General features: G+C 39.8%; 1 protein-coding gene across 1 annotated transcript; it reads right to left on the reverse strand.

Moving 5' to 3' along the window:
* Window positions 1-971: 971 nt before the first annotated feature.
* On the reverse strand, window positions 972-21,722 carry LOC132980062 (phosphatidylinositol transfer protein beta isoform-like). The gene is made up of 12 exons (XM_061045964.1): window positions 21,565-21,722; window positions 18,370-18,400; window positions 10,577-10,722; window positions 9,983-10,074; window positions 9,235-9,242; window positions 7,416-7,490; window positions 6,405-6,488; window positions 5,186-5,263; window positions 4,976-5,086; window positions 3,373-3,495; window positions 1,289-1,351; window positions 972-1,194 (listed from the first exon to the last, which is right to left on the reverse strand). The coding sequence occupies exons 1-11, from the start codon at window positions 21,579-21,581 to the stop codon at window positions 1,304-1,306; spliced, it is 813 nt and encodes a 270-aa protein (XP_060901947.1). The 5' UTR covers window positions 21,582-21,722; the 3' UTR covers window positions 972-1,194; window positions 1,289-1,303.
* Window positions 21,723-22,297: the final 575 nt, after the last annotated feature.

Below are 22,297 nucleotides of genomic sequence, written 5' to 3' on the forward strand. Positions count from 1 at the left end.
TCATTCTTGAAACTTTTTATATCACAATTTGACACTCGAGCGTTCTGATTTGAATCCAAATTGTTGATAAAATCACAATTAAATTGGTTCGAGTAGTTATTACTATTTAAATCTCGTAATTTTCACTTCATATAAGATTTATATTTATAATTTATTTTCAGTTTAAAAAAACATTCATAAAAGGACAAGAAGTAAGGAACACATCCATTGTCTTTAATATGCAGATAAAGGTCCTTACATTACATCCAGGTTACTACATTAAACAAAGGATAAACTTAGAATGACGTTTTTCAACAGTTAATGAGACGGAAGAGCTTCATCAGGGGAGTCAGACAAAGATTACCAGGATATTGTAAACATATAACAAATCTCTGTGATAGAGTCTGTTTTAGTAGTTGTAAATAAATCATGAGGCTTTAAGTACGGTGGCCCTGGAGGTCAACTGCATCAACAATTTCACTGAAATAATAAATGTAAAGCACAAATATTTAGTGAAACGCAAAAAACGAGCAACACAATTTCAGAAAATGCAGAACATTTTGTGAAAAGCAAAAAACTTTTCAAAAATAAAATCATGAAACGCAAAACTGAAATGTTTTTGCAGTTGACCTTCAGGGCCACCGTACTTAAGCCTAATGAAATGAATTAAATAACTTGTAGAAACCTTCAGCAACAGGGGGGTGCAGGAACTGAGACTAACAGAAGAGGTGTGCGCTCAGGAAACTGAGCATTGAAGACATTTTTCTAATCTGGTAAATTATGAACAAATCTAAGAATCTGGTAAATCTGGATTTTTTTGCAGATGTTGACAGTCACACATTAACAATGAATCACTGAAGTCTGGAGGATACAGAAGACATTGAAAGAGAAAATACCATGAAACTGCTTCGAACAGTTATGAGAAATGTTCTTTCAAAGACGACCCACACCTGAGTTTAAATGTACAAGGTCCCATGAGCATAATCAAGACAAATTCAAAACTGATCCCCAACTTCCACTCTTGTCTCTTAAAAAACACTAACAGCTGGTGTGGTTGTATTTAAATGTAGTACATGAATACACACAACGATGAGCTCTTATTAAGAGCAGATTCTTCAGAATGTAAGTGTGGGGTTACTGATTACGCCCATAAAGCTGTCGTTGGTCCAGTGAGAGAGGAGAGGAGTCTGAGCCTGCTGATGAAGTCAAATCCTCCTGATCAGACGAGAAAAACAAGAAACTATTTAAATAAAAGTGATGATTCATCCAGTTAAGATTCATGAATGTTAATCGAGGTATTGATACCCACTGTGTTCAGCTGCCATCATTTATCGTCAAGACACGTGCCTCTAATTTCCCCAGTCTTCCTCATCTGTGACGTGGAGAGGTGCATGTTAGTTAAAATGATTTCTCTTATTTCACACAAGCTTCGATTTTGGTGCACAAACATGAAGTGAAATATTCTGAACACAAAGGGAACATATTGCTGCCGACCCCCAGACTGAGTGTAAGAATTTGATGTAGCCACCGTGATGTCGCCCACCAGTTTGTGGACGACAGTTTTGATTGGCTGTTCATCGACAGGGTTTTTTGGAGGCCACTGTGCTGTGTCAGCAGCTGTGTGTAAGTTGTGTCTTAGTGTTTGGAGGAACACGTTACTGTAACACCACTAGTAGCCGTAGCTAATAGTTACTTTTCTGATACAACAAAGCCGTTACAGTTCCAGACATTTAATAGGACTCGTCGTTACTCATTACTTTACATTACATAGCCGACCAAAACATGAGATTAAAGGTCCCATATTCTTCTTTTTCTGGTTTTATATGCTCTTTAGTGTGTTTTCCAAGTGTCCTGTGCATGTTTAGGCACATCTATGTGCAAAAATTCAAAGTCCACGGAAACACGGCTTCTCCTACCTCCTCCTGTTAGCTGTAGCATTAGCTGCATGTAACGCTCGGTTCTAGCCCCCTTTGATAAAAAATTGTCAGTGTGACGTCTTGTCAGTGTGAGATCACTGATCTAAGTCCATTGGCTCGTTGTGGCAAGCCCAGCAGCTCATGTTGAAATTTCCAAGACGCGTGCTGAGCAACTGACCAATAACGACAGAGCGGATCGGCAGACCAATCAGAGCAGACTTGGCCCACGTGGGACTCTGCAGTGTGGGCTCAGCAGAGTGTAGCTGACAGACTCAGAACGTAGAGGGAGCAAGGAGGAGCAGTACATGAAAACAGACACTTTTTTTAGAACTTTAGCTATTGTGAACGTACAAAAGTAGGTACATAGATTAAATATACAAACCCCAAAAAGGGCATAATATGGGCTCTTTAAGTTTTATTGACATCGACAGGGTCAGGACTACACAGAGTGATAGAAAGGTGTGATGTTGACCACATGCTTCATATCAACTGTTGAGCCTGTTCAGAGAACTTAAAACGTGAACTACCTACATACTGAAAATGGCTACAATGTTATTTGAATTTAAGATTTGTTTCTTCTCACACTGCCACAGCAACACTAAATAATGTGAACATCAATATCTGTGTTCAAGCAAAAACATGTAACGCTAAAGTTACTTAGACAGGACACTGAGATTTGATCTCAACAAGCTGTCCCTGATTAAATAAAATGAAGTAAACTGTAAATACATATATATATATATATATATACATTTTATTAAAAATACTGAAGCCTTTTCTAAGCTTCATTCAAGAAATTAACAACAACAAGAAATTTAAAGGTAAATTATTTTTAAAAATGTAAGAATCTGGTAAGTCTGGCTGTTTTTGCAGATGTTACAGATGTTGCGGTCACAAATTAAAAATTAATCACTGATGACTGGAGTATACAGAATACATTTAAAGAGCTAATGCCATGAAACGGCTACAAGCTTTAAATATCTGCATTAAAAAACAATAACTACACATTTCTAATATAAAAGTGTTCTTTTTTTTATCACAGGATTTGACTCTTACTCAAATATTTAAATGAGCTCTGTCACTATCAAAATGAAGAGCATCACTTTAAATATTTTCCTGTTCTGTCAATATAAAAGGTTGTCACAGGTCTTTATTAACCTAAATAATCGAGCGTCTCTAAGCAGTAACTGTTTGTGTTTATGAGTCATGTTGATATTGTTTATGAAGGTTTCCTGTATTTAACAGGATAAGGGGATTTGTTGAAGTAATAAAGTCACCTTCCTAAGATGTTGATGTAACTCAAAGATTAAAACCCTTGATAAATAAAATAAAATAATTTAAATCTAAAAGGTTTATGCTTTTCCAAAAAAAAAAAAATAGAATGAGGATGCTGTCAGTCTGTAGTCTGGACTGATGAAGGTGTTCACAAGGTGAGAAGAGCTCCCCCTTGTGGTGACGTGGTGGAAATTACACTCACCTCATCCAGCTCCTTCTGTGTCTCCTCCTCCATGCGTCGGATGTCGTCCATGGACAGATCGATCCACCTGTCGATCCAGCAGAACAGCTGTCTGTGGAAGTTGGTGAACAAGCGTTTCTCCGCCTGAACAGAGAGAACGAGAGAGACAGCATGTCAACACCACCGTGGAACAGAGGGAGAGGAAAAGAGAGAAGACAGTTATGTGAGAAACTTAAAGTGAATCTGAAGTAAATGTCCAGTCATTGTGGTGTTTGAATTTTAAGCTAAATCATTTTCATATATGGGCCTTTGGCTCAGGGACGTGTCCAGACTATGACCAGGGAAAGCCCAACGTGGGCACTGAGGGGAGACATGAAGCCTGTGAATTTCAGAAATCTCGTTTTTCTTTTGCTGCTAAATAAAACTTTTTCTTGCCACTTGCATGCCTCTCATCACTTACGGAGAGGTTTTGCATATGCATGCATCTTTTCAATGCCTACACATAGCCTAGCAGTTGCATCATGTGCCCCATGTACAGAGGCTATAGACCTCCGTACAGAGGCCGTGGGTTTGAATCCAACCTCGGCCCTTTGCTTCATCAATCTCAAATCAATCAATCTTTATTTGTATAGCGTCAACTCATAACAAGTGTTATCTCGAAACACTATAAAAAAGCAGGTAAAGGCAAGTTTATTTATGTCGCACATTTCAACAACAAGGCAATTCAAAGTGCTTCACACAAGACATCAAAATCATCATGACAGAGGAAAGAAAAGAAACATTAAAATAGAACATTTAAAAATCACTGAAATTATTAAATCTGAACATATGTTCAAATAAAAATAAATTCAAATGAAATTAATTGAAATTAAAAAAATAAATAAAAGTAAAGAAATTAAAAGAGTTAAAAAATAATAATAATTTACAGTACAGAGTAAAAGTTTAAAATCTTAAAAATTGTTTAATGAAAGGCAGCTGTAAACAGGTGTGTCTTCAACCTGGATTTAAAAGAGCTGAGAGTTTCAGCAGACCTCTGGGAGTTTGTTCCAGATATAAGGAGCATAGAAACTGAACGCTGCTTCTCCATGTTTTGGTTCTGACTCTGGGGACAGAGAGCAGACCTGTCCCAGACGACCTGAGCGGTCTGGATGGTTCGTAATTAATCAGGAGGTCACTAGACCTTAGTCATTGTTTTTTTTAACATTACAAAAGAGCAGGTAAAAGACCTTACTCATTGCTATATTACAAAGACCTGGCTTAGTCCATCATGAGCACTTTAGCAAAGCAGCAAAAGTTACATTGTTAAGAAAAAAACTGGCTTATTAAAAAGGCAGAAATCTTCAGGCTGGATCCCAGGCTCATGACGAAACAGCCTTCACAGGCCTAGACTGTCCTGTCTCTCTCTTGAGCTTTCTTATCCAATAACGACAAAAATGGTCCAATAATTCAACTAAGAAAAAACAGTCAATTGCAAACTTAAAAAAACATGAATTATGTAAATTAAGGCTGTTCCAGCAGCATGGAGTTAATCATGTTGACCCTGCTGCAGCAGGTTCCGGCCCTAATGGAACTACAATTCATTGTCTTTGAATATTTTTCTTTAAACGTTATAAAAATCTCATACCTTCTGGATGGCGTTCTCCACAGTTTTACCGATCAGCTTCCAGTTGAATTTAATGGTGACCAGCTTGTAGGCACACATGTGAGGACAGCTGGGGTCGTTAGCCAGCTCTTTCTGCAAACAAACAGAAGAAGAGATCAGCATTAAAGTGTCCAGGTGTTTACACAGTGTAGTGATGGTGACAGCTGATTCTCAGTGAGGGGAGTGGACTACCTTCCAGTTCTGTTTCAGAGGCCCCCTCTTCGTCTTCTCCGACTTGAATTTGGCTGGATCCTGTTCTTCTTTGTAGTCCTGAAGAGTGAATGCAACAGATATGAAGTGACAGCAGCAGGTTTACTCTAACTCAGAACACTTTATTTATCCCAGAGGGAAAATCAGTTTTTAAATCAGTCTACCCAGACAAACATACATTCACAAACAAACAGCAGACAGGAGGATGTGAGAGACAATTATTGCATCTCAATGACGTACAGACAAAGGACCTCTTTCTCTCTCTCTCTCTCTAAATATATCTGGGCGGCCAGGCCGAGTATCGTCTATGTGAGGGAAACACTGATGCTCATCAGTTTAAATGTTGATGAGACATTTGACCTCCTCACTGCTCTGCATCAACCCACAATGTATTTTGTCTGTACTTAAAGTCTTTCTATGTGATTTTTTGATCCAGCAGATGTCGCCCTTGAGCACCAGCATGAAACCAAAACAACTCACGCTGCATTGTTGTGTTAGCATGCTAATGCTAGTGATCTTTATTATGCTCGTATCTTCACACTGCATGTAAATTTACCGGAAATGAGCGTGATCTAGAAACACAGTTAAGCAGTGAGTACAGTATGTTATTCTTCTTTTCTCTAGTCCCTCAATTAAACAACTTTTATACAGGAGGGGAGGAGTCAGCCGGCCGTCCGGGCGATGTAAACAAAGTGAAGATAGGACTCTGAAAACTCTGAAAACATCACAGACAGTGGGACTCGGGTGTTACACCCATTGTAGACAGTCATGACTCACAGAGTTATTTTCAGAGGATATACTTGATTTCTATTATATTTAAGTGTGAAAAATCACATATTACCGTAAACCTTTAAAGTAGCTTACATTACTTGGGGTCTTGGAGGGGTCCCATAATGCAAAGTACGACTAGTATGCATGGCATTTGTTTACCTACGCAGCGGGGAAAAGTGGGCTGTGATGTTATGGCGTGTGTCTGCTTTTGCTCGCTTTACAGTATGAATGCCAAATGACCCAACGGAAAAATACAACAATGAATAATTTTATCATCTGAATCAGAACAAAGCAAACAAGCTAAAAGTATGAAAACACCCTTAGATTTTTGCCATTCCTTTGTTGATTAACCTTGCATTGATGGTTAGATATAAGTAGACGCATGTGCTATTCAAACTCTTCATGATGTGATAAAAACATTAAACCTCACCTTTTGACTTAGGACACTTCTGTCAGCGATGTCAATGTGGTCTACTGACACTGTGCTCCATGTGGCATCGTCCAGTCCGTGTACCTGCAGCACAGGAGAGTCAAACCATCAGGTGAGTGGCTTTGTAAAAACAAGGAAAGCATACCAGACTTTGTGTTTCTCAGAGGTAATAGGACAGCAGAAAACTAAGTCAACCAAATACTGTCCATCTGTCCCCCTAATGTTTGAACAAAGTTTAACTAAAGTGCACAATTACAGAGCACAATATTCATACACCTACAGGTACAAATAAAGAAACATGACCCTGATATAGTGAACAGTGAGCTCTCTAGATTCAGCTAAGATTCAGCTCTAGATTTTGCACTGTTATCAAAATAGATCTTTTTTTAGCCGTTCATGTAAGAGAAGGATTTTCTTTCAGAAACCAGAAACAGCCAGTACAACATCTCTTCAGAGTCTACCAGACGCCTTTGACAATAACAGTCATTTTTACCCTGCAGGATCTGGGAGTTCACTGTCTACAGTTTCTGCAGTTACTTTCGTGTTATGTCTTGTAAATTGGGTTCCAATCCCAATTCTGTGTAACGCACAATTACAGAGGAAATTAAAGTCACACAATTACACAAAAACTAACACACTGATCAAGGAAAAAGGAAGAGCAGCATCAAATGGTAGTTTTGTAGATCGGGTCCGGGGGCTTTGAAGAAAGCATTAAACAGTTGTTTCTGGTGTCCTGCTCTTTGTGTCAAAATGTAGATGATAAAAGTTCAAAGTTGAAGGCAGGGATATTAGGATATTAGGAAGAAGTACATGATATGACTTCTTCTTCGTGTGCTGTCTTAGACTTAAAATGTTGAAAATATTGAAAAACACTTCAGAGGACCCTTCATTGAGTAACAGCTCCTTTACTAGATTTGATTTTATTGCTAATAATGCGTCTTATTCTTTCAGTATATAGTGGTTATATTTCTATCACGCCTGGTGTTTATTCTGCCAGATCTAATGACTTACGTTTTCCGTATCCCCCATGTCAGGCTTGTGCCACGTCTCGATCTTAATCTCAAAATGATCTCCCATGTAGTCATTCTGTGGGTATAAGAGAGATACATTAGACACAGAAAAATACACACAAAACACACATTCAAGCACTCAACTTTGGGAAGTCCTGCTAGTCACTTAACTGCTGTTTTGATTTCTTTAAAAGAAAAAAAGAAAAAAGATGGAATATGTACAAAGCTTTCCTATCTGATACGATCCTTATTGATGAGGGTCTAGATCTGTTTAACTCAGGTCTCCTATCAGCAGTGAACAACAAGCTGACAGGTATAAGACGCGCTCCCCTATACTAAATAAATGAGAGCAGGATATAAACCTTCTGCTGTTGATGTGAGGGAAACACAGGCAGAGATTGAACTTTAAGGTTGGGGGTTCACTAAAAATAGAGGAATATTCATGTGTACAACACAGAAACTGTCACAAAATACGTCAAACCCTAATTTAATGAAGATACAGATCCTCAGTTGCGAGCGTTTCTCCAGAGATGAGCCTAAACAACGCCAGGCCAACCTTGTGCTCTGGATCTGTTTGCTCGTATTTCAGTGAGCGAAATTAGACTTTTCCTATTCAAATCCGCTTCATTGCAAAACATGTCAGAAATTCACAAACAGTGGTGCTAACAGCCAAGCGCTGTTAAAGAGAAAATACTGCCGTCTGTTGAGAGTTGGTGGTAACTGTGCTGCAGCATTTATACAGGATTTCACGTGCAAACTTCTATGTGATCATGACATCAATCAGCCTGTGGATTAGAGCAAATTTCACGGAGTGGGGGAAACTTTAAGGGTGTGTTTGTGTTTCCATATCATAAGTTGAACCATCAGTTGCATCAAGTTTGACCTTGAGACAGAGCAGATAATAATAATAATACTTAATTTGTATAGCACTTTTCTATACAAGTAACAAAGTGCTTTACAACAGAAAATAAAAGCAGAGACAATTAAAGCAACAGGCAGAGCGTAAACAAGCGGACAACAAAATCAGACTAATAAAATAAAAATAAGAACAATTACCGAAATCACAGAGTAAAAGCATTTTTATAAAAGAATGTCTTGAGTAGGGATGTAAAACAAGGGGCTGAATCTACAAATCTGATCTCCTCTGGCAGGCTGTTCCAAAGTCTGGGGGCTCTAACAGCAAAGGCCCTGTCCCCTTTAGTTTTTAGCCTGGACTTTGGAACAGCCAGTAGGGCCAGAGGATCTTAGACTGCGTATTGGTTCATAAGGGGTTAAAAGCTCAGAAATATAAGAAGAGACCAGCCCATGTTGTGCCTTAAAAGTAATTAAAAGAATCTTAAAATCAATTCTAAAATCAACAGGGAGCCAGTGAATAGATAGGGGTGATGCACAATCCATGTTGTCATTTAGTGGCACTCAGAGGATGAGGGACACCATGTCCTGTTTGGACCTTGAAAAGATTCACTACTTGTTCCCTGGCTGCAACAAAATATTCAAAAAGGTGTGGGGACCTATCCTGGAACACTTTAAGGAGCTTCAGTCTCTTTTCAGACATTAACAGTTACTTCCTCTTTTCCCCGTTCAATGCCTCTTTTCTTTTACCTGCATATTTATTATCTAACCAAAATGTTCTTTATGCCATTTTTATTTACTCTCTTTTTCTTAGTACAACGTGCACACACTCATGACGAGAAATACTCTTCAGTAAAATAAACATCCAAAGACAAATGAATAAATGTCACATAATCCTGAGAAAACAACATCTGGTATTAAAAGAAGGCGTTTAAAATCCCCCACAGCTGTATAGTTTGTTTTCTTACCGTGAGGACTGTTCAGAAGAAAAGGTCGGCAGTGATGGATGGAGGAGGAAAAGGAGGAGAGAAATTATTAAACAATACTCAGATTACAATTCTTTGTGTTTAAAAATATCATTCAAAGAGATTAAACCTTAATAAATGTGTGGGATCATTTTGTTCTGTAGTGATGTTAAAATGTACAGTTTGAGATATTTGATAATAAATATATTTTCTTTTAAGACGGATACAAAAAATGATCTGATTTGTCACAAGAATCAGAGATCTGACCCTTACTTTGAAATGTTCTGTGTATGTTCAGTATCACAGACTGTTAATATTAATGGACGACGCCTGAGTGGCGTCACATGTCTGTCACTGCAGGGGGCTTTGGTCGCCATGTTGGAAAACCTCTCAACCTAACTTTTAGTCAACCTAACAACAGGCTATGAGCTGTAGCTGAGGCGGGTTTTAAGCTTCCTGACAAAGCGCTACATCGGGCCCGCCTGTCAATCAGCTCAGACACACGCCTAACTTTATATAAAATCAAACTGAATGATTTATGAAAAAATTCACCCCCCCGTACAATGTGTGCCCATGAAGACTATAACTAATGAGACCTAAATATGTTTTTGTGCCAGGCTGTAAACATGTTAATGTGTGCTGTAAAAATGGACATTATCGAATGTGTTTGCGTTTGTGAATTCAGTTTTATTGCACTTCTGCATTGGCTTCATTTTTTAACCCCGGTGGTTGCTGCTCGGATGGTACTCACTGGTTCGACAGTAGGGATATGCATTCCAGGCCTTCTCGTGAACAAGAAGTGAACCTGTAGGAGCTAACTTGCTGAGAAAAACTGGAATTTTACTAAAAAATAGAGAAAACAGAGTGGTCACAAGCGTGCACAATCACAAAAAAACTGGCAGAAATATAGGGCACATTTTTCAAAATTTTGTAGCTTCTGAACCGTGTGAGCTGTTCCTGTTTAAATGCTTGATTGCCATCATGTTCAGAGAGTTTTTGCAGTTTGTCAAAATGCCACACACAAAAACAGAGCTGTCTGAGAGAGCTGGTTTATTCAGGGTCACAAACTTGATTCATGTTATATTTTGACCAAAGCACAGCACAGATGTTTCATTTAGACCACAGGAGACTGTTTGAAAAGTTGGAAAAGGGGTATAATATGTCCTCTTTAAGACTAAAACTAAGGCTAAATGAAAATAAAACAGCTGAAAAAATGTGTAAATGACTTATAGTAGACTATAAAAATCTTTGGTCTAAGGTCGGCCTACAGAACATTATAATGTGTACATGAAATAACCTCTTTGTATTCATTACGTTCATGCTGCAGCAGTGCTAATGAGCTTACCTTTTCAGGTGGTAGATTTTGTGCGTGTACTGTCCTTTCTCTCCAGGATTCTCATAGGGCTCGTTCTTCATCACCTCCACACCTTCACCTCCACCTGTCTCGTTCTTACTGGCCTCTGCTACTGCATACAGCTGACCCACTTGGTACTGCGGGGACGGAGAAAAACAGCAGTGTTACTGGGAGTTCAGATTAAATGCAAATGGAATAAATGTATAATTTTTCTCTTTGTGTTGGTGATGAGATATCACAACCAAAAAAACACATATTCATTTAAATGGAGGGATTGAATAAATATATCCAGGATAAGATCATCAATTCAGATTTTTTGGAAGAAATGACTCCTTCCTTGTAATCTTCCCTCTCTGGCTGAAGAAGAAAAATATTCTGATGAACTCTCTTCACACTACGTGACAAGCACCAAGGACACGTTGACTTGAACATTTAAAATTTGAAAAAAAGAAAATTCCACAGGAAACCAAAAATAGTTTTTAATTTGTGTTTCCATAAGTTCTGTGTTGGATCGACAACAAGATTACAAAAGTCGTGCACAAGAATCCACTAAAATATCTTTGAATTAAATCAAATATTAAGCAAACAGAGCATATTTAAACAGACTTAAAGGCTAACTATTTGACTTTCAGAGCAGCTTTTCTGATCAAAACAAACTTAAGCTCTACCTACCCTTCCTGTCTCCACTTTGGAGCAATGTTTCACACCCATTTCAGAGAGCTAACCAAACATCTTTGATTTTAACAGATTCATTGAAATCTCTAGATTCATATGAGCCTGCTTCCATCTGAACAAACACAGGTTAAGATCAATCAATCAATCAATGTTAAATGAAGTAAAGACCTGAGGGGAATTATTCCAGTTGAACTAGATCACTGAAAGAAAAATGCAAGTTGGCAGAATTTTGCTGAAAATTCACTTTTATTTTTGTTTTATTTGTTTTAAAGGGGTTAGTTATAAGCACATAACGTAGGTGCAGGGCATCGCAAAAAAAACCGGACTGAGGAAGAAGATATGCGTTTTATTTAATCAAAAGCATTTATTCCATCAGAATCACAACGGTTCGACCAGGTCGACCAGTATATGGTGGAATATACCATAGTGCTACTTAATGCGGGGTAAAGTACACATGCTGTTACTGATGAAAATAAACATGAATAAAGCTCAAATGGGGCAGCACAGAATGGAAATACAAGTTCAAAGACCCCTATTAAGAAGCATTCTGGTGTGAGCTCAGTTAACTATTCATAGAAATGACCGTGAGTTAACTGTTTTCCTTCACTCAACAGACACAGACTTCTGCATCAGAAAATCCACAGAGTAAGCCTTTTGTTCACTTTTCCTCTTCCTCTTCTTCCATCCCCCAAAGTTCAAACTCTTCCTGAGTCAGGCAGAAGTACTGTGACACTGGAAAGAGTGACTCACAGCACTGGTTCTGTCAGCGAAGGCCAACACACTCCCACTACACACACACACACACACACACACACACACACACACACACACACACACACACACACACACACACACACACACACACACACACACACACACACACACACACACACACACACACACACACACACACACACACACACACACACACACACACACACACACACACACACACACACACACACACACACACACACACACACACACACACACACACACACACACACACACACACACACACACACACACACACACACACACACACACACACACACACACACACACACACACACACACACACACACACACACACACACACACACACACACACACACACACACACACACACACACACACACACACACACACACACACACACACACACACACACAGCACCCAAATGAGTCAAGCAATATGTGTATTTGAGGATTTAGGGACAGAGGGTCATTTCCTAGTGTAAAATGGATTAAAAAAACAACATTTAAGGATCAACAACTACCAAAAAACAGTATTTACTGTAGCTATGTTTACATGGACACAAATAATCAAAATTAAAGCCTGGTTAAAAATGCTTTATGTGAGGGTGAGCTACACGTGACCACAAAAAGAAGATTTTTTTTGCTCTGACTTGACCCGCAGTATTCCTGCCAGCACCTGAGTGAATTTTCTGCATGAATTCGGGATGAGCTGATGGGAGAAAGCAGCAGGAAGTATTCAGGAAAATTCACTGTGAGCAAACAGAAGTGGTTGATGACAGGCACAAAACAATAGACAGATCACACACAACTGATGTGACCTCCATGCATGTGACTAACTGCTTCATTCTGTTTTGTTGCCTTTATTTAGACAGGACAGTGGACAGAGTCAGAAACCGGGCAGAGAGAGACATGTGGGAAAGAAGCCACAGGTCGGACTGGAACTGGAGCCGACCGCTTCAAGGACCAGAGTGTTCTTCTCTCTTTTGTTGATACTGCTGACTCTCCTTCTTATTCCTCAACTTCTGCGTTGTTCCTTTAAGTCATGAGCTGCCTTCTGACACCTTCCCCCTTCTGTCCCACAGGGATAGTCTCCTGCTGTGAGGTGTTTATAGCCCCGTTTCGACCAAAGGTCCCCCAGAACTAAAAGGTTCAGGGACTTCTCTTCAAGGAACTAGTGAGCAAAACCTTGTGGAGTGCTGGTTTGTTAAAAAAGACTCCTTAATTAAAGACAACAAGTGACCAGAGGAGGTGGGCAGAGAGACTCACAGGTTGTTGGTCTGCACTTCACAACTCTCAATGTAACTGTATGCTGAGAGCTCAACTAGCGTACAGGTAGCTAGCAGGAAGCTAGCAGGAATACAAAGTCCACATGGTGAAAACTAAGAAAAGCTACATAGATGCACGTTGTGGACTTAGATGAACACAATGGAAATCTTCACACAGGAGGGCGGATTAAACTACAGGGCTGCAACGACAAATCATTCAAATCTGGTTATTAAAAGTGTTGGCAACCAATTTGTTTATCGGTTCGTTGTGCTTCACGATTATACGTCAAACGCCATGGTGCGGACCTCACCAGCATACCCTTGAGTGGAGTGTTGTACAGCACTAACCTGTATTTTAAATGTGCTGTATTAATTAACTTAACTACTTTCATGTGTTACAATGATGGTAATCATTTGAAGATTACAGATAATATGAGGAGAAATGTTCATTAAAAAACTGTTTTCTCCATGACGAAGACGAAGATGAGACGCTGACGAGCTGAAAATAAATCTTTGATCATAATCACTTAGATGAAAAGTAAGTTTTGTTATTCGGTTACAAGATGAGATAGGGCTAAAATATCAGTGCGGGGCTGTCAGACATTCAAAAATCCATGATAATATTCCACACTGTGCTTCTTATATCAAAATAAAGGCTGGAGAGAGGAGAGGTGTTTGTGCGCTGCAGGCGGAGCAGGAGGGAGCAGTTGTGTGTGGGTGTGTTTGTGTTTTAATGTGTGCGTCAGTGAATAGGAGCAACAAAGAGTCAACTCGACAACAAGCTTTAACGAGCCAATGATAGTCTGACCAATCAGTGAGTGACTAAGGTGCAGCTGTTCTTTAAAATTTTCCAGACCCCCAAAAACAGACTGTAACTTAAAAACCGGTGAGACCTGTGTTCTGGATTTTACAGTACTTTGCTGTGTTCACACATCCACTCACCTGGAAATAAGTCAAGACCCCCAGGGGACAGTTAGAAATAAGTGCCTAAAGTTGGGGGTGTCCAGATACTGAATATAAAAGTGAAGTCCGTCTCTACAAGGTTGGGCAATTTTCAGGCATGCAGTGCAGAAGGGCTCATGTCTCTTCTATAAGACTATTCAGTATATGACTTCTTCTGTAGTCTAGCTGGATACGAGTCTCGGAGCAGAGCCCTCAGAGCACCGCCGCAGGCCGCTAACCTGTTTCGGTAGCGGCAGATGCTGAGTGAGTAGGAGGTCAGGAATGTGACCTGTCATGTATAACCAGTCTGTTTTCTCAGTGACAAGGACAGGAAGACGTAACACAGGCCTTTTCTTAACAAGTTTAAGGGTTGGAACAAGACATTTAATATGATATGTGAGCAATATCAGGTTGAACCTGACTGGAGGTGGACATCAACCCCTCGACCCAACAGGTGAGACAAAGTGCTTCAACTGACACATCATGCCATCCAGTCACACAAACGAGGTGTGGACTGCAGGTGAAGGTTTTATAGCTTTAAAATAAGATCAACCATCACTTGATTCAAATCTTATGTTATATTCAGTCACATGTGTAACTTTAATTCTTAATTTGACGCTCTAAGCAACAACAGAATCTCTCTCTAGAGTATTGTTGAAGCTATCATTGTCTGATAAATTATCTTTTGGGATTTCTTTGTATGTGTTTTGGACACATTTTTAAAGCTGGGGTGGCTGTGGCTCAGTTGGTATAGAGTGTGGGTTCGATCCCCCAGCTCCTGCAGCAACATGTCCGATGTGTCCTTGGGCAAGACCCAAGTTGCTCACGCTACTCAGCGTCGATGAATGTGAATGAATGGGGTTAGGTACTTCAGATGGTCATTTTACACAGCAGCCTCTGTCATCAGTGTGTGAATGTGTAGGTGTGACCTGCGGTGTAAAAGCGCTTTAAATAGTCAGAAGACTAGAAAAGCACTATACAAGCTCAAACCCATTTACCAGTTAAAGGTAGGGTTAGTAGCATGGGATGGTTGAAAGACAACAAAAGGTCTGAGTTATATTTTGCTTGACCTATTTGATAGTCAATCAGTCGGTCACACAGATAAGGTAAAAGCCAAAACTCCTAACAGTTGGTTAGTTAGACAACCAAACACAAGAGCTGATGGCGAAGATAAGACTTTTAAAATCCGCTGCCCTTCTGAATCAATATCAATCGCTCTATATTGGGTTGAGGAAGTAGACGAAAGCAGCTACACATCCTTGGTACAGCTTAACAACGTGTCTGTGGAACCAGAGTCTGTTAGCAGATTTGCTGATAACTACTGCTCTTTCAGGTCGTCTTTAAAGCAACATTATGAAGGAATTTGGTTTGGTGTGCTTTGGCAACCACCAAAGGTCTCTGAGTTCAACTGTACTGTTGTTAAACACACACACCTCTCATTAACAACCTACTGTTGACAATCAAGAGGGGGGGGGGGGGGGGCAAAGACGTTGTGAGAAGCCAAAGAAACATGTCGACTGACAAGGCAAGCTGGATTTATTTAATGCATTTTATGCAAACCTGAGACATAACTTTAAATTACTTTCTGCACCCCCGTATATCTGCGGAACATGAGACAACGCTGACACCCATAATGATAAAGCCTAATGTATTGCAATTGATTATGAATCATATCTGCAGGGATGTACAATCTGCTTCTTGTTCAGTTACTTGTTCTTTTTTTTTCCTTCTTAGCTTCATCCCTCGCCGTCATCTTCCGTCTCTTCGCCTCAGCCATTGAATCTAACAGCACAGAGACGGGCTAACCGGCTGCTGTGTAGCTGGAGGCGTCTGAGTGAGCTAGTTCTGTAAAGCTGTACGCACTTCTCGCGAGATGACCTCAGGCCGCTGCCAAAGTAACATAGTGCTGAAAACAGGCGAGCGGGGCGCTCTGTGAACAATGGGCGGGACACGATTCTCCTTGTTGAACGTTATTGTGCTTTTAGAGCCACCTTGAAATGACTATTTTAAAGTGGAAAAGTTACAGATTGTTGCTTTAAACTGCGTTCTTGCATCTCAAATGCCTAGTCGCACCATAAATAATGATCCATACCCAAAAAAAGGTTTTCCACTAAGAAGTCTTCTGCCTGTTTGAATGCTCTTTGGTTGAGGGATGGCATCCCAGGGACCCAACGTAGAGAGGGCAAGCTTCTGATAGTTAAAAACGTACAACTCATCTCACTCTATATACAATGAGGGAATAGAACACTGATCTCAAACTTGCTCTTTTCATTTATATTTCCACTATATTTCTCCGTCCTTCATACCTATGTTTCCATCTGAGATTCAAGTTTCCACACCTGGTCTTGTAATAAAGTGACTGCAGCACACATTCACAGTGTGGAGTCATTTAACCCACTGCACACTCCACCTCTAATTCATTCAGATTTAATTCTGCTTCAGCTTATGGCTGTGACACGTTTGTTCCAAACTTACACAAGAATGCAGCTCCAGACTGAAAGGGATCAGAGGAAAAGCCGGTCATACAGCAAACTGTGATTACATAGATTAGTAAAGCACTGGCTTCTACTTTGTGTTCGGCAACTGAACAATAACAAGTGAACGGTGTTGTATGGAGCAAACAGCATTTAGGTCAGAAGAAGTGAGGTGTTCATACACAAGTGCAGAGAGGAAGGTTAATATAAGTCGTCGTTATCAAACAAAAACCATCATCATTACCATCATCATCATCAATAATATGGAGACCATCATCATTAAGTTAGTAGGTATTCATGAAAGAGCTGGGTCTTTAGCTTTTTCTTAAAGGTGCAGAGGGACTCTGCAGATCGAATGGAGTTTGGAAGTTCATTCCACCACCGGGGGGCGACAGAGGAGAAGAGTCTAGTCAGAGACTTAGGACCCTGTTGTGAAGGTTGGATCAGACGCCTTTCATTGGCAGAGCGTAGTGGGCGGGAGGGAGTGTAGACCTGGATGAGAGAGTTAAAGTAAGGAGGAGCTGTTTTTGTCGCTGTTTTGTAAGCGAGCAGCAGAGTTCTAAATTTGATGCGAGCAGTAACTGGGAGCCAGTGTAAGGAGATGAACAGCGGAGTGACATGTGCTCTTTTAGGAAGGTTGAAGACCAGTCGTGCTGCTGCATTTTGTATCATCTGCAGAGGTTTGATAGTGCATGCAGGAAGACCTGCCAGTAGAGAGTTGCAATAGTCGATGCGTCACAAGAGCCTGTAGCAGGAGCTGTGTAGCGTGTTCTGACAGGTAAGGTCTGATCTTCCTGATGTTGTACAGGGCAAAAATATGTAAATAACCCTGTTCAGACTGCCGTTTCAAGCCGCGATATTTACGCCCCTGTGACATTTCACCTCCAATCTGATAGTCCGGGAGGAGTAATGGGGGGACGAAGTGATCCCACCTCTGTACCGTCTTCAGAGGAAGTAAGAGGCGTTACAGAGGAGAGACGATTTCTGCAGACCAGCGGGGGGAGCCTGGCGTTGTGAGTGTGTGCGTGCAAGTCTCACTGTGTCTATGTGGAGCTCCCGCTGTGCCTTGCTTCCACAACAGCAAATGTGAATGTGAATGTAAATGTGATTGTGAATTCACAGACTGGGACAACAATACAACGCCATCGAGGAATCAAATATGAAAAGTACAAAGACGTGATGATGGCTGAGCTTAGTTACGGCATTTGTGGACCTCGACTAATCTCAAACACTACAACTACATGACACGACCTTACAGGGGAGCAGATGTAAACAGGACAGAAGCCCCTTTCACATTGGGGCACCCAACATTCTCACTTGAGATGAGTACTCAGGAAAAACATGGAGTTGAGTTCTTCTTCTATTTCGGGCAGAGTAGACTGACGGGAGAAGTCGAAAATGGTTTTACTATAATAAATATGAAAGTCATGACAGACAGCATTTAGCATCAGTGTTCACAGTGAAGTTGTTATCTCTGGTAAGACTGATTTTAATCGTGTTAAATAAATATTTCACATGTAAACATCTGGTTTCTGTATCTCAGAGTCTCACAGCGATAGGGACAGAAGATAGCTAAATATAAGCTATTAAGCTAAATCTGAAACATAATACAACATTAATGTCAGAGATCTTTAACCGCCTCTAACAGGATAAAAGTTTAGAGTTCTTACCTCCTCCACTGATATGGGCAGGACAATCCGGCTATAAGAAAAAAATAGACACAAATAAGAAGATATACATTAGGTTATGAAGAGATGAAACAATAAGAATGTTAATTAAGTTGAGCAAAGAAAAAGGAAAACAGATAAGGCCAGAGATATACTTTCTGTTTAACCTTGCGTTCTGGTACCAACCTGCAGTATCATAACTGTAGTTGTATAAATAAGGGACTTTCCACAACGCATGTTACTGGATGGTAAATGGTTTTTAGTCTTCCGACTACTCAAAGCACTTTTACAGCGCAGGTCACACCTATTCACACACTAACGGTAGAGGCTTCTATACAAAGCGACCAACAGTACAGAAGTAACTAATCCCATTCATATATATTCTTACACCACAGTGCGAGCAACTTAAGGTTAACATCAGACATGTGGCTGCAGGAGCTGAGGATCTAACCCCCGACTTTCTGGTTAAGAAGAGACAACCTACTCTACCAAATGAGCCACAGTCGCCCCTGAAGGACACATCTAGAGTCCACACACCAAAGCGCTCAGGCTCTATACAACAACCTGATGTGTGGGATGTAAACTACAGACATGGAGACATTCGAGGAGGTTACTGTTAATTCTAAGATTAGAACAAACTAAATTTCTACATCAATAATAACATCACAACAACAATAGTAACATCAGATCAGCGCAGAATGATGACCAGTGGACAAAAACACTGTCTGCACTCTTTTACTAACATCTCCATCTTTTGAGAGAAACATAATGGTACCAGTGTTTTGGTTTGATAAGTGACCGTGTTAACTGGTGACTTTCTGCATACAATGACAAAAAAGTCACTTTATTGAAGTACGCAGATGACATGGCCCGTGTTGGGCTGTTACAGAAAAAACGATGCTTCTGCTGAAGCTGCGTATTCCCCCGGCATAAAGACCCTGGAGACATGGTGTCACACTCGCCGGCTAGAAGGCTTGTTGAGCTGAAACACTGATCTTGCTTCTGTTTAGTTTTGCAGGTTTCCACGACAACTACTAAAATAGAACTGATCAGTCCATGATATTCTTTGAGACATGTTTGTCTTTGTGCAGAGAAAATAACACATCGTACAGATGTGGATGATAACACACTTGGTTTATCAGTTTTTCTATGTTTGTCTTCTGTTGCATCCTCTCTGGCTCTGCACTGCCCCCTACTGGTCATGTGTATAATGCATCATTTACATTTTTGAGTACTTGCACAGCTGACATGCCAGACAGACGTGGAGACAAGTGGCAGCCGCCATGTTCACAAATAAACACAATAAAAAGCAAGTTCATCTCTGTTTGTAAGTGTCAAACTATAATTAAAATGTTTTAAGAAATGGGAACCTGTGAAGTTAAAGGCTTTATATGTGATTTTTCACACTTAAATATAATATAAATCAAGTATATCCTCTGAAAATAACTCTGTGAGTCATGACTGTCTACAATGGGTGTAACACCCGAGTCCCACTGTCTGTGATGTTTTCAGAGTTTTCAGAGTCCTATCTTCACTTTGTTTACATCGCCCGGACGGCCGGCTGACTCCTCCCCTCCTGTATAAAAGTTGTTTAATTGAGGGACTAGAGAAAAGAAGAATAACATACTGTACTCACTGCTTAACTGTGTTTCTAGATCACGCTCATTTCAGGTAAATTTACATGCAGTGTGAAGATACGAGCATAATAAAGATCACTAGCATTAGCATGCTAACACAACAATGCAGCGCGAGTAGTTTTGGTTTCATGCTGGTGCTCAAGGGCGACATCTGCTGGATCAAAAAATTTTATATAAAGCCTTTAAGTCTCAGGGATAGTTTAATTGTATTGATATAGCTAGCTTATAGGCCTACATGGTTTCTATATTTCTTTATTAAAGAGGTACTACAGCAACTTAGTAATCTTTGGGACTCTGAACTTTTTTTTTTTTTTCAAATGTTTAAAAACCAAGCAGCATTTGCGAACTTTCTGTATGAAACAAAAGATGCCTATGTCATCATCATGAAATAAGAACTGATTTCATTACAGTTTGGGGGTTATAATAACCAGTAGTTAAATCTCTGATGGTGTCAGTCTATCATAGGAACCTAAATAACAGGAAGAGGAAATTATAAAACTGCGATGAGAGACCAAATAAACCTAGTACTAGCTGTGGAAACCTTGCATGTGTGCAGTCTTTGTGTATCCCTCTCTAGTTCAGCCTTGATACAACAGCCAATTAATCACCACCTGTTGTTAGTCTAGCAGGGCCTGAATATTTCATAAGAACAGATCAGCGTGACAGAGGAGCCGGCCAGGTATAAACTGGATGTTAGTGACTCTTACACTAACCAAAAAAACCCTGAACAGTTTACAAGTTCTGCCCATTGCAAACCACAAATAAGTCAGTTTACCTAAATTTACAAGTAGGATTTTTTTTGGTCCTTGAGTTGATCCTCTTAGCATGCTTATTAAACATGACTGATCCTTTGAATGCACTTTGCACCATGATCAGATGACAGCCAGCTACTGGATGTTGTTCAAGCAATGATGTGCATATGACATGCCAGTCATAAAAGCACCTGTCTCAGGAGTAACACGAATGTAGAGGTAAAAAGGTTTCATTCATTTAATCCCTTCAATCAAGTCATTTTAGGCACATTTGCTCTGATCTTTCCCAAACTCAACCACACCGAACTCCGTTTAAACATTTGGCAATTTCAGATTACTTTCAATATATATTTCTGCACACGCCCATTTGAAGATAAAACTAAACGCTTTCACAACATTTCAGTGGAAATCTCCAATTCGGCATACATAAATAACTCACATAATGAATAAATTCATGTGGAATTAAACTTTTAAAGTTGTTTCGCCGCACTCTTACCGTCCTCCTCCAGCAAACTACATAGTAATTGTCAGCAATTACTTATCGGGCAGGGAAACCATTCTTTAACCTTAAGAGGAGGTTAATCGATGTTTTGAATATATTAACTTAAACTTATCGATGCCGACACTGTTGAATTTACACATAGTTGGCAAGTCACTGTATCGCGAATTAATTTATGCTGACCACTAAGTTGAATTTAAAATGGCAACAACTTTGTATGGAGTTCAACCAACCTGAGATGTTGAAACTCGTTAGCTCAGCGGCGTTTAAGTACATTTTTAAACCGGTAGAAGAAAGTTAATGTACTCACAACTCCTTAATAATCATGTTGACTGTTCCTCCGTTAGCTAGAAACTTCTTAAAGATCCTCTTTACAGCTGACAGATGCCGCTCATTCACCGCTGCTGGACGACTCTCACTCCGGGGTTTCTTCCTGGAAGATGCCGTGTGTGTGTGAAGGGGCGCGGCGTCGACGGAGGAGGAGACTCCCACCTTTAGTTTCAGGTAGGCCTTACCTTACTGCAATGAGACGTTCAAGTCAACTGGGAAACCATAAATTTATCTAATCAAATGTTACTTTTATGCTGGGATTATTGCTTTATGACAGTACTCCCACAAGAGGTTGTTTATATAATAACTCGTTTAATTTCCAACCTGTCCAAAATTACTCACAACTTTATTTGCACAGCATTTTTTATACAAGAAAGCACAGCTCAAGGTTTACAACATACATGCACTTATAAAAGTGTTGACACTGCATATTCATAAAAACAGCGAAAGGGCCATAATGATAATAAAATGAAAAGTTAATTAAAGTAGAAGTCTGAGACTGCGTAACCTACAATGGTACATTTGAACCTATTTTATTTGACTAAGGTGAAAGTAATGATAAATTAAATATTTAAAATGCGAATCAAAGGAAGATAAACGGTTAATAATAATGGTCACATAGTTTAATATTAGAATATATAATCTGTTAAATCATAGTAGAGTATGAAAGCAAGGATATGACTGAAGCCCATAGACTGTAAATATTAAGGGAC

This window comes from Labrus mixtus, chromosome 9, assembly GCF_963584025.1.
Source record: "Labrus mixtus chromosome 9, fLabMix1.1, whole genome shotgun sequence".
Taxonomy (NCBI): domain Eukaryota; kingdom Metazoa; phylum Chordata; class Actinopteri; order Labriformes; family Labridae; genus Labrus; species Labrus mixtus.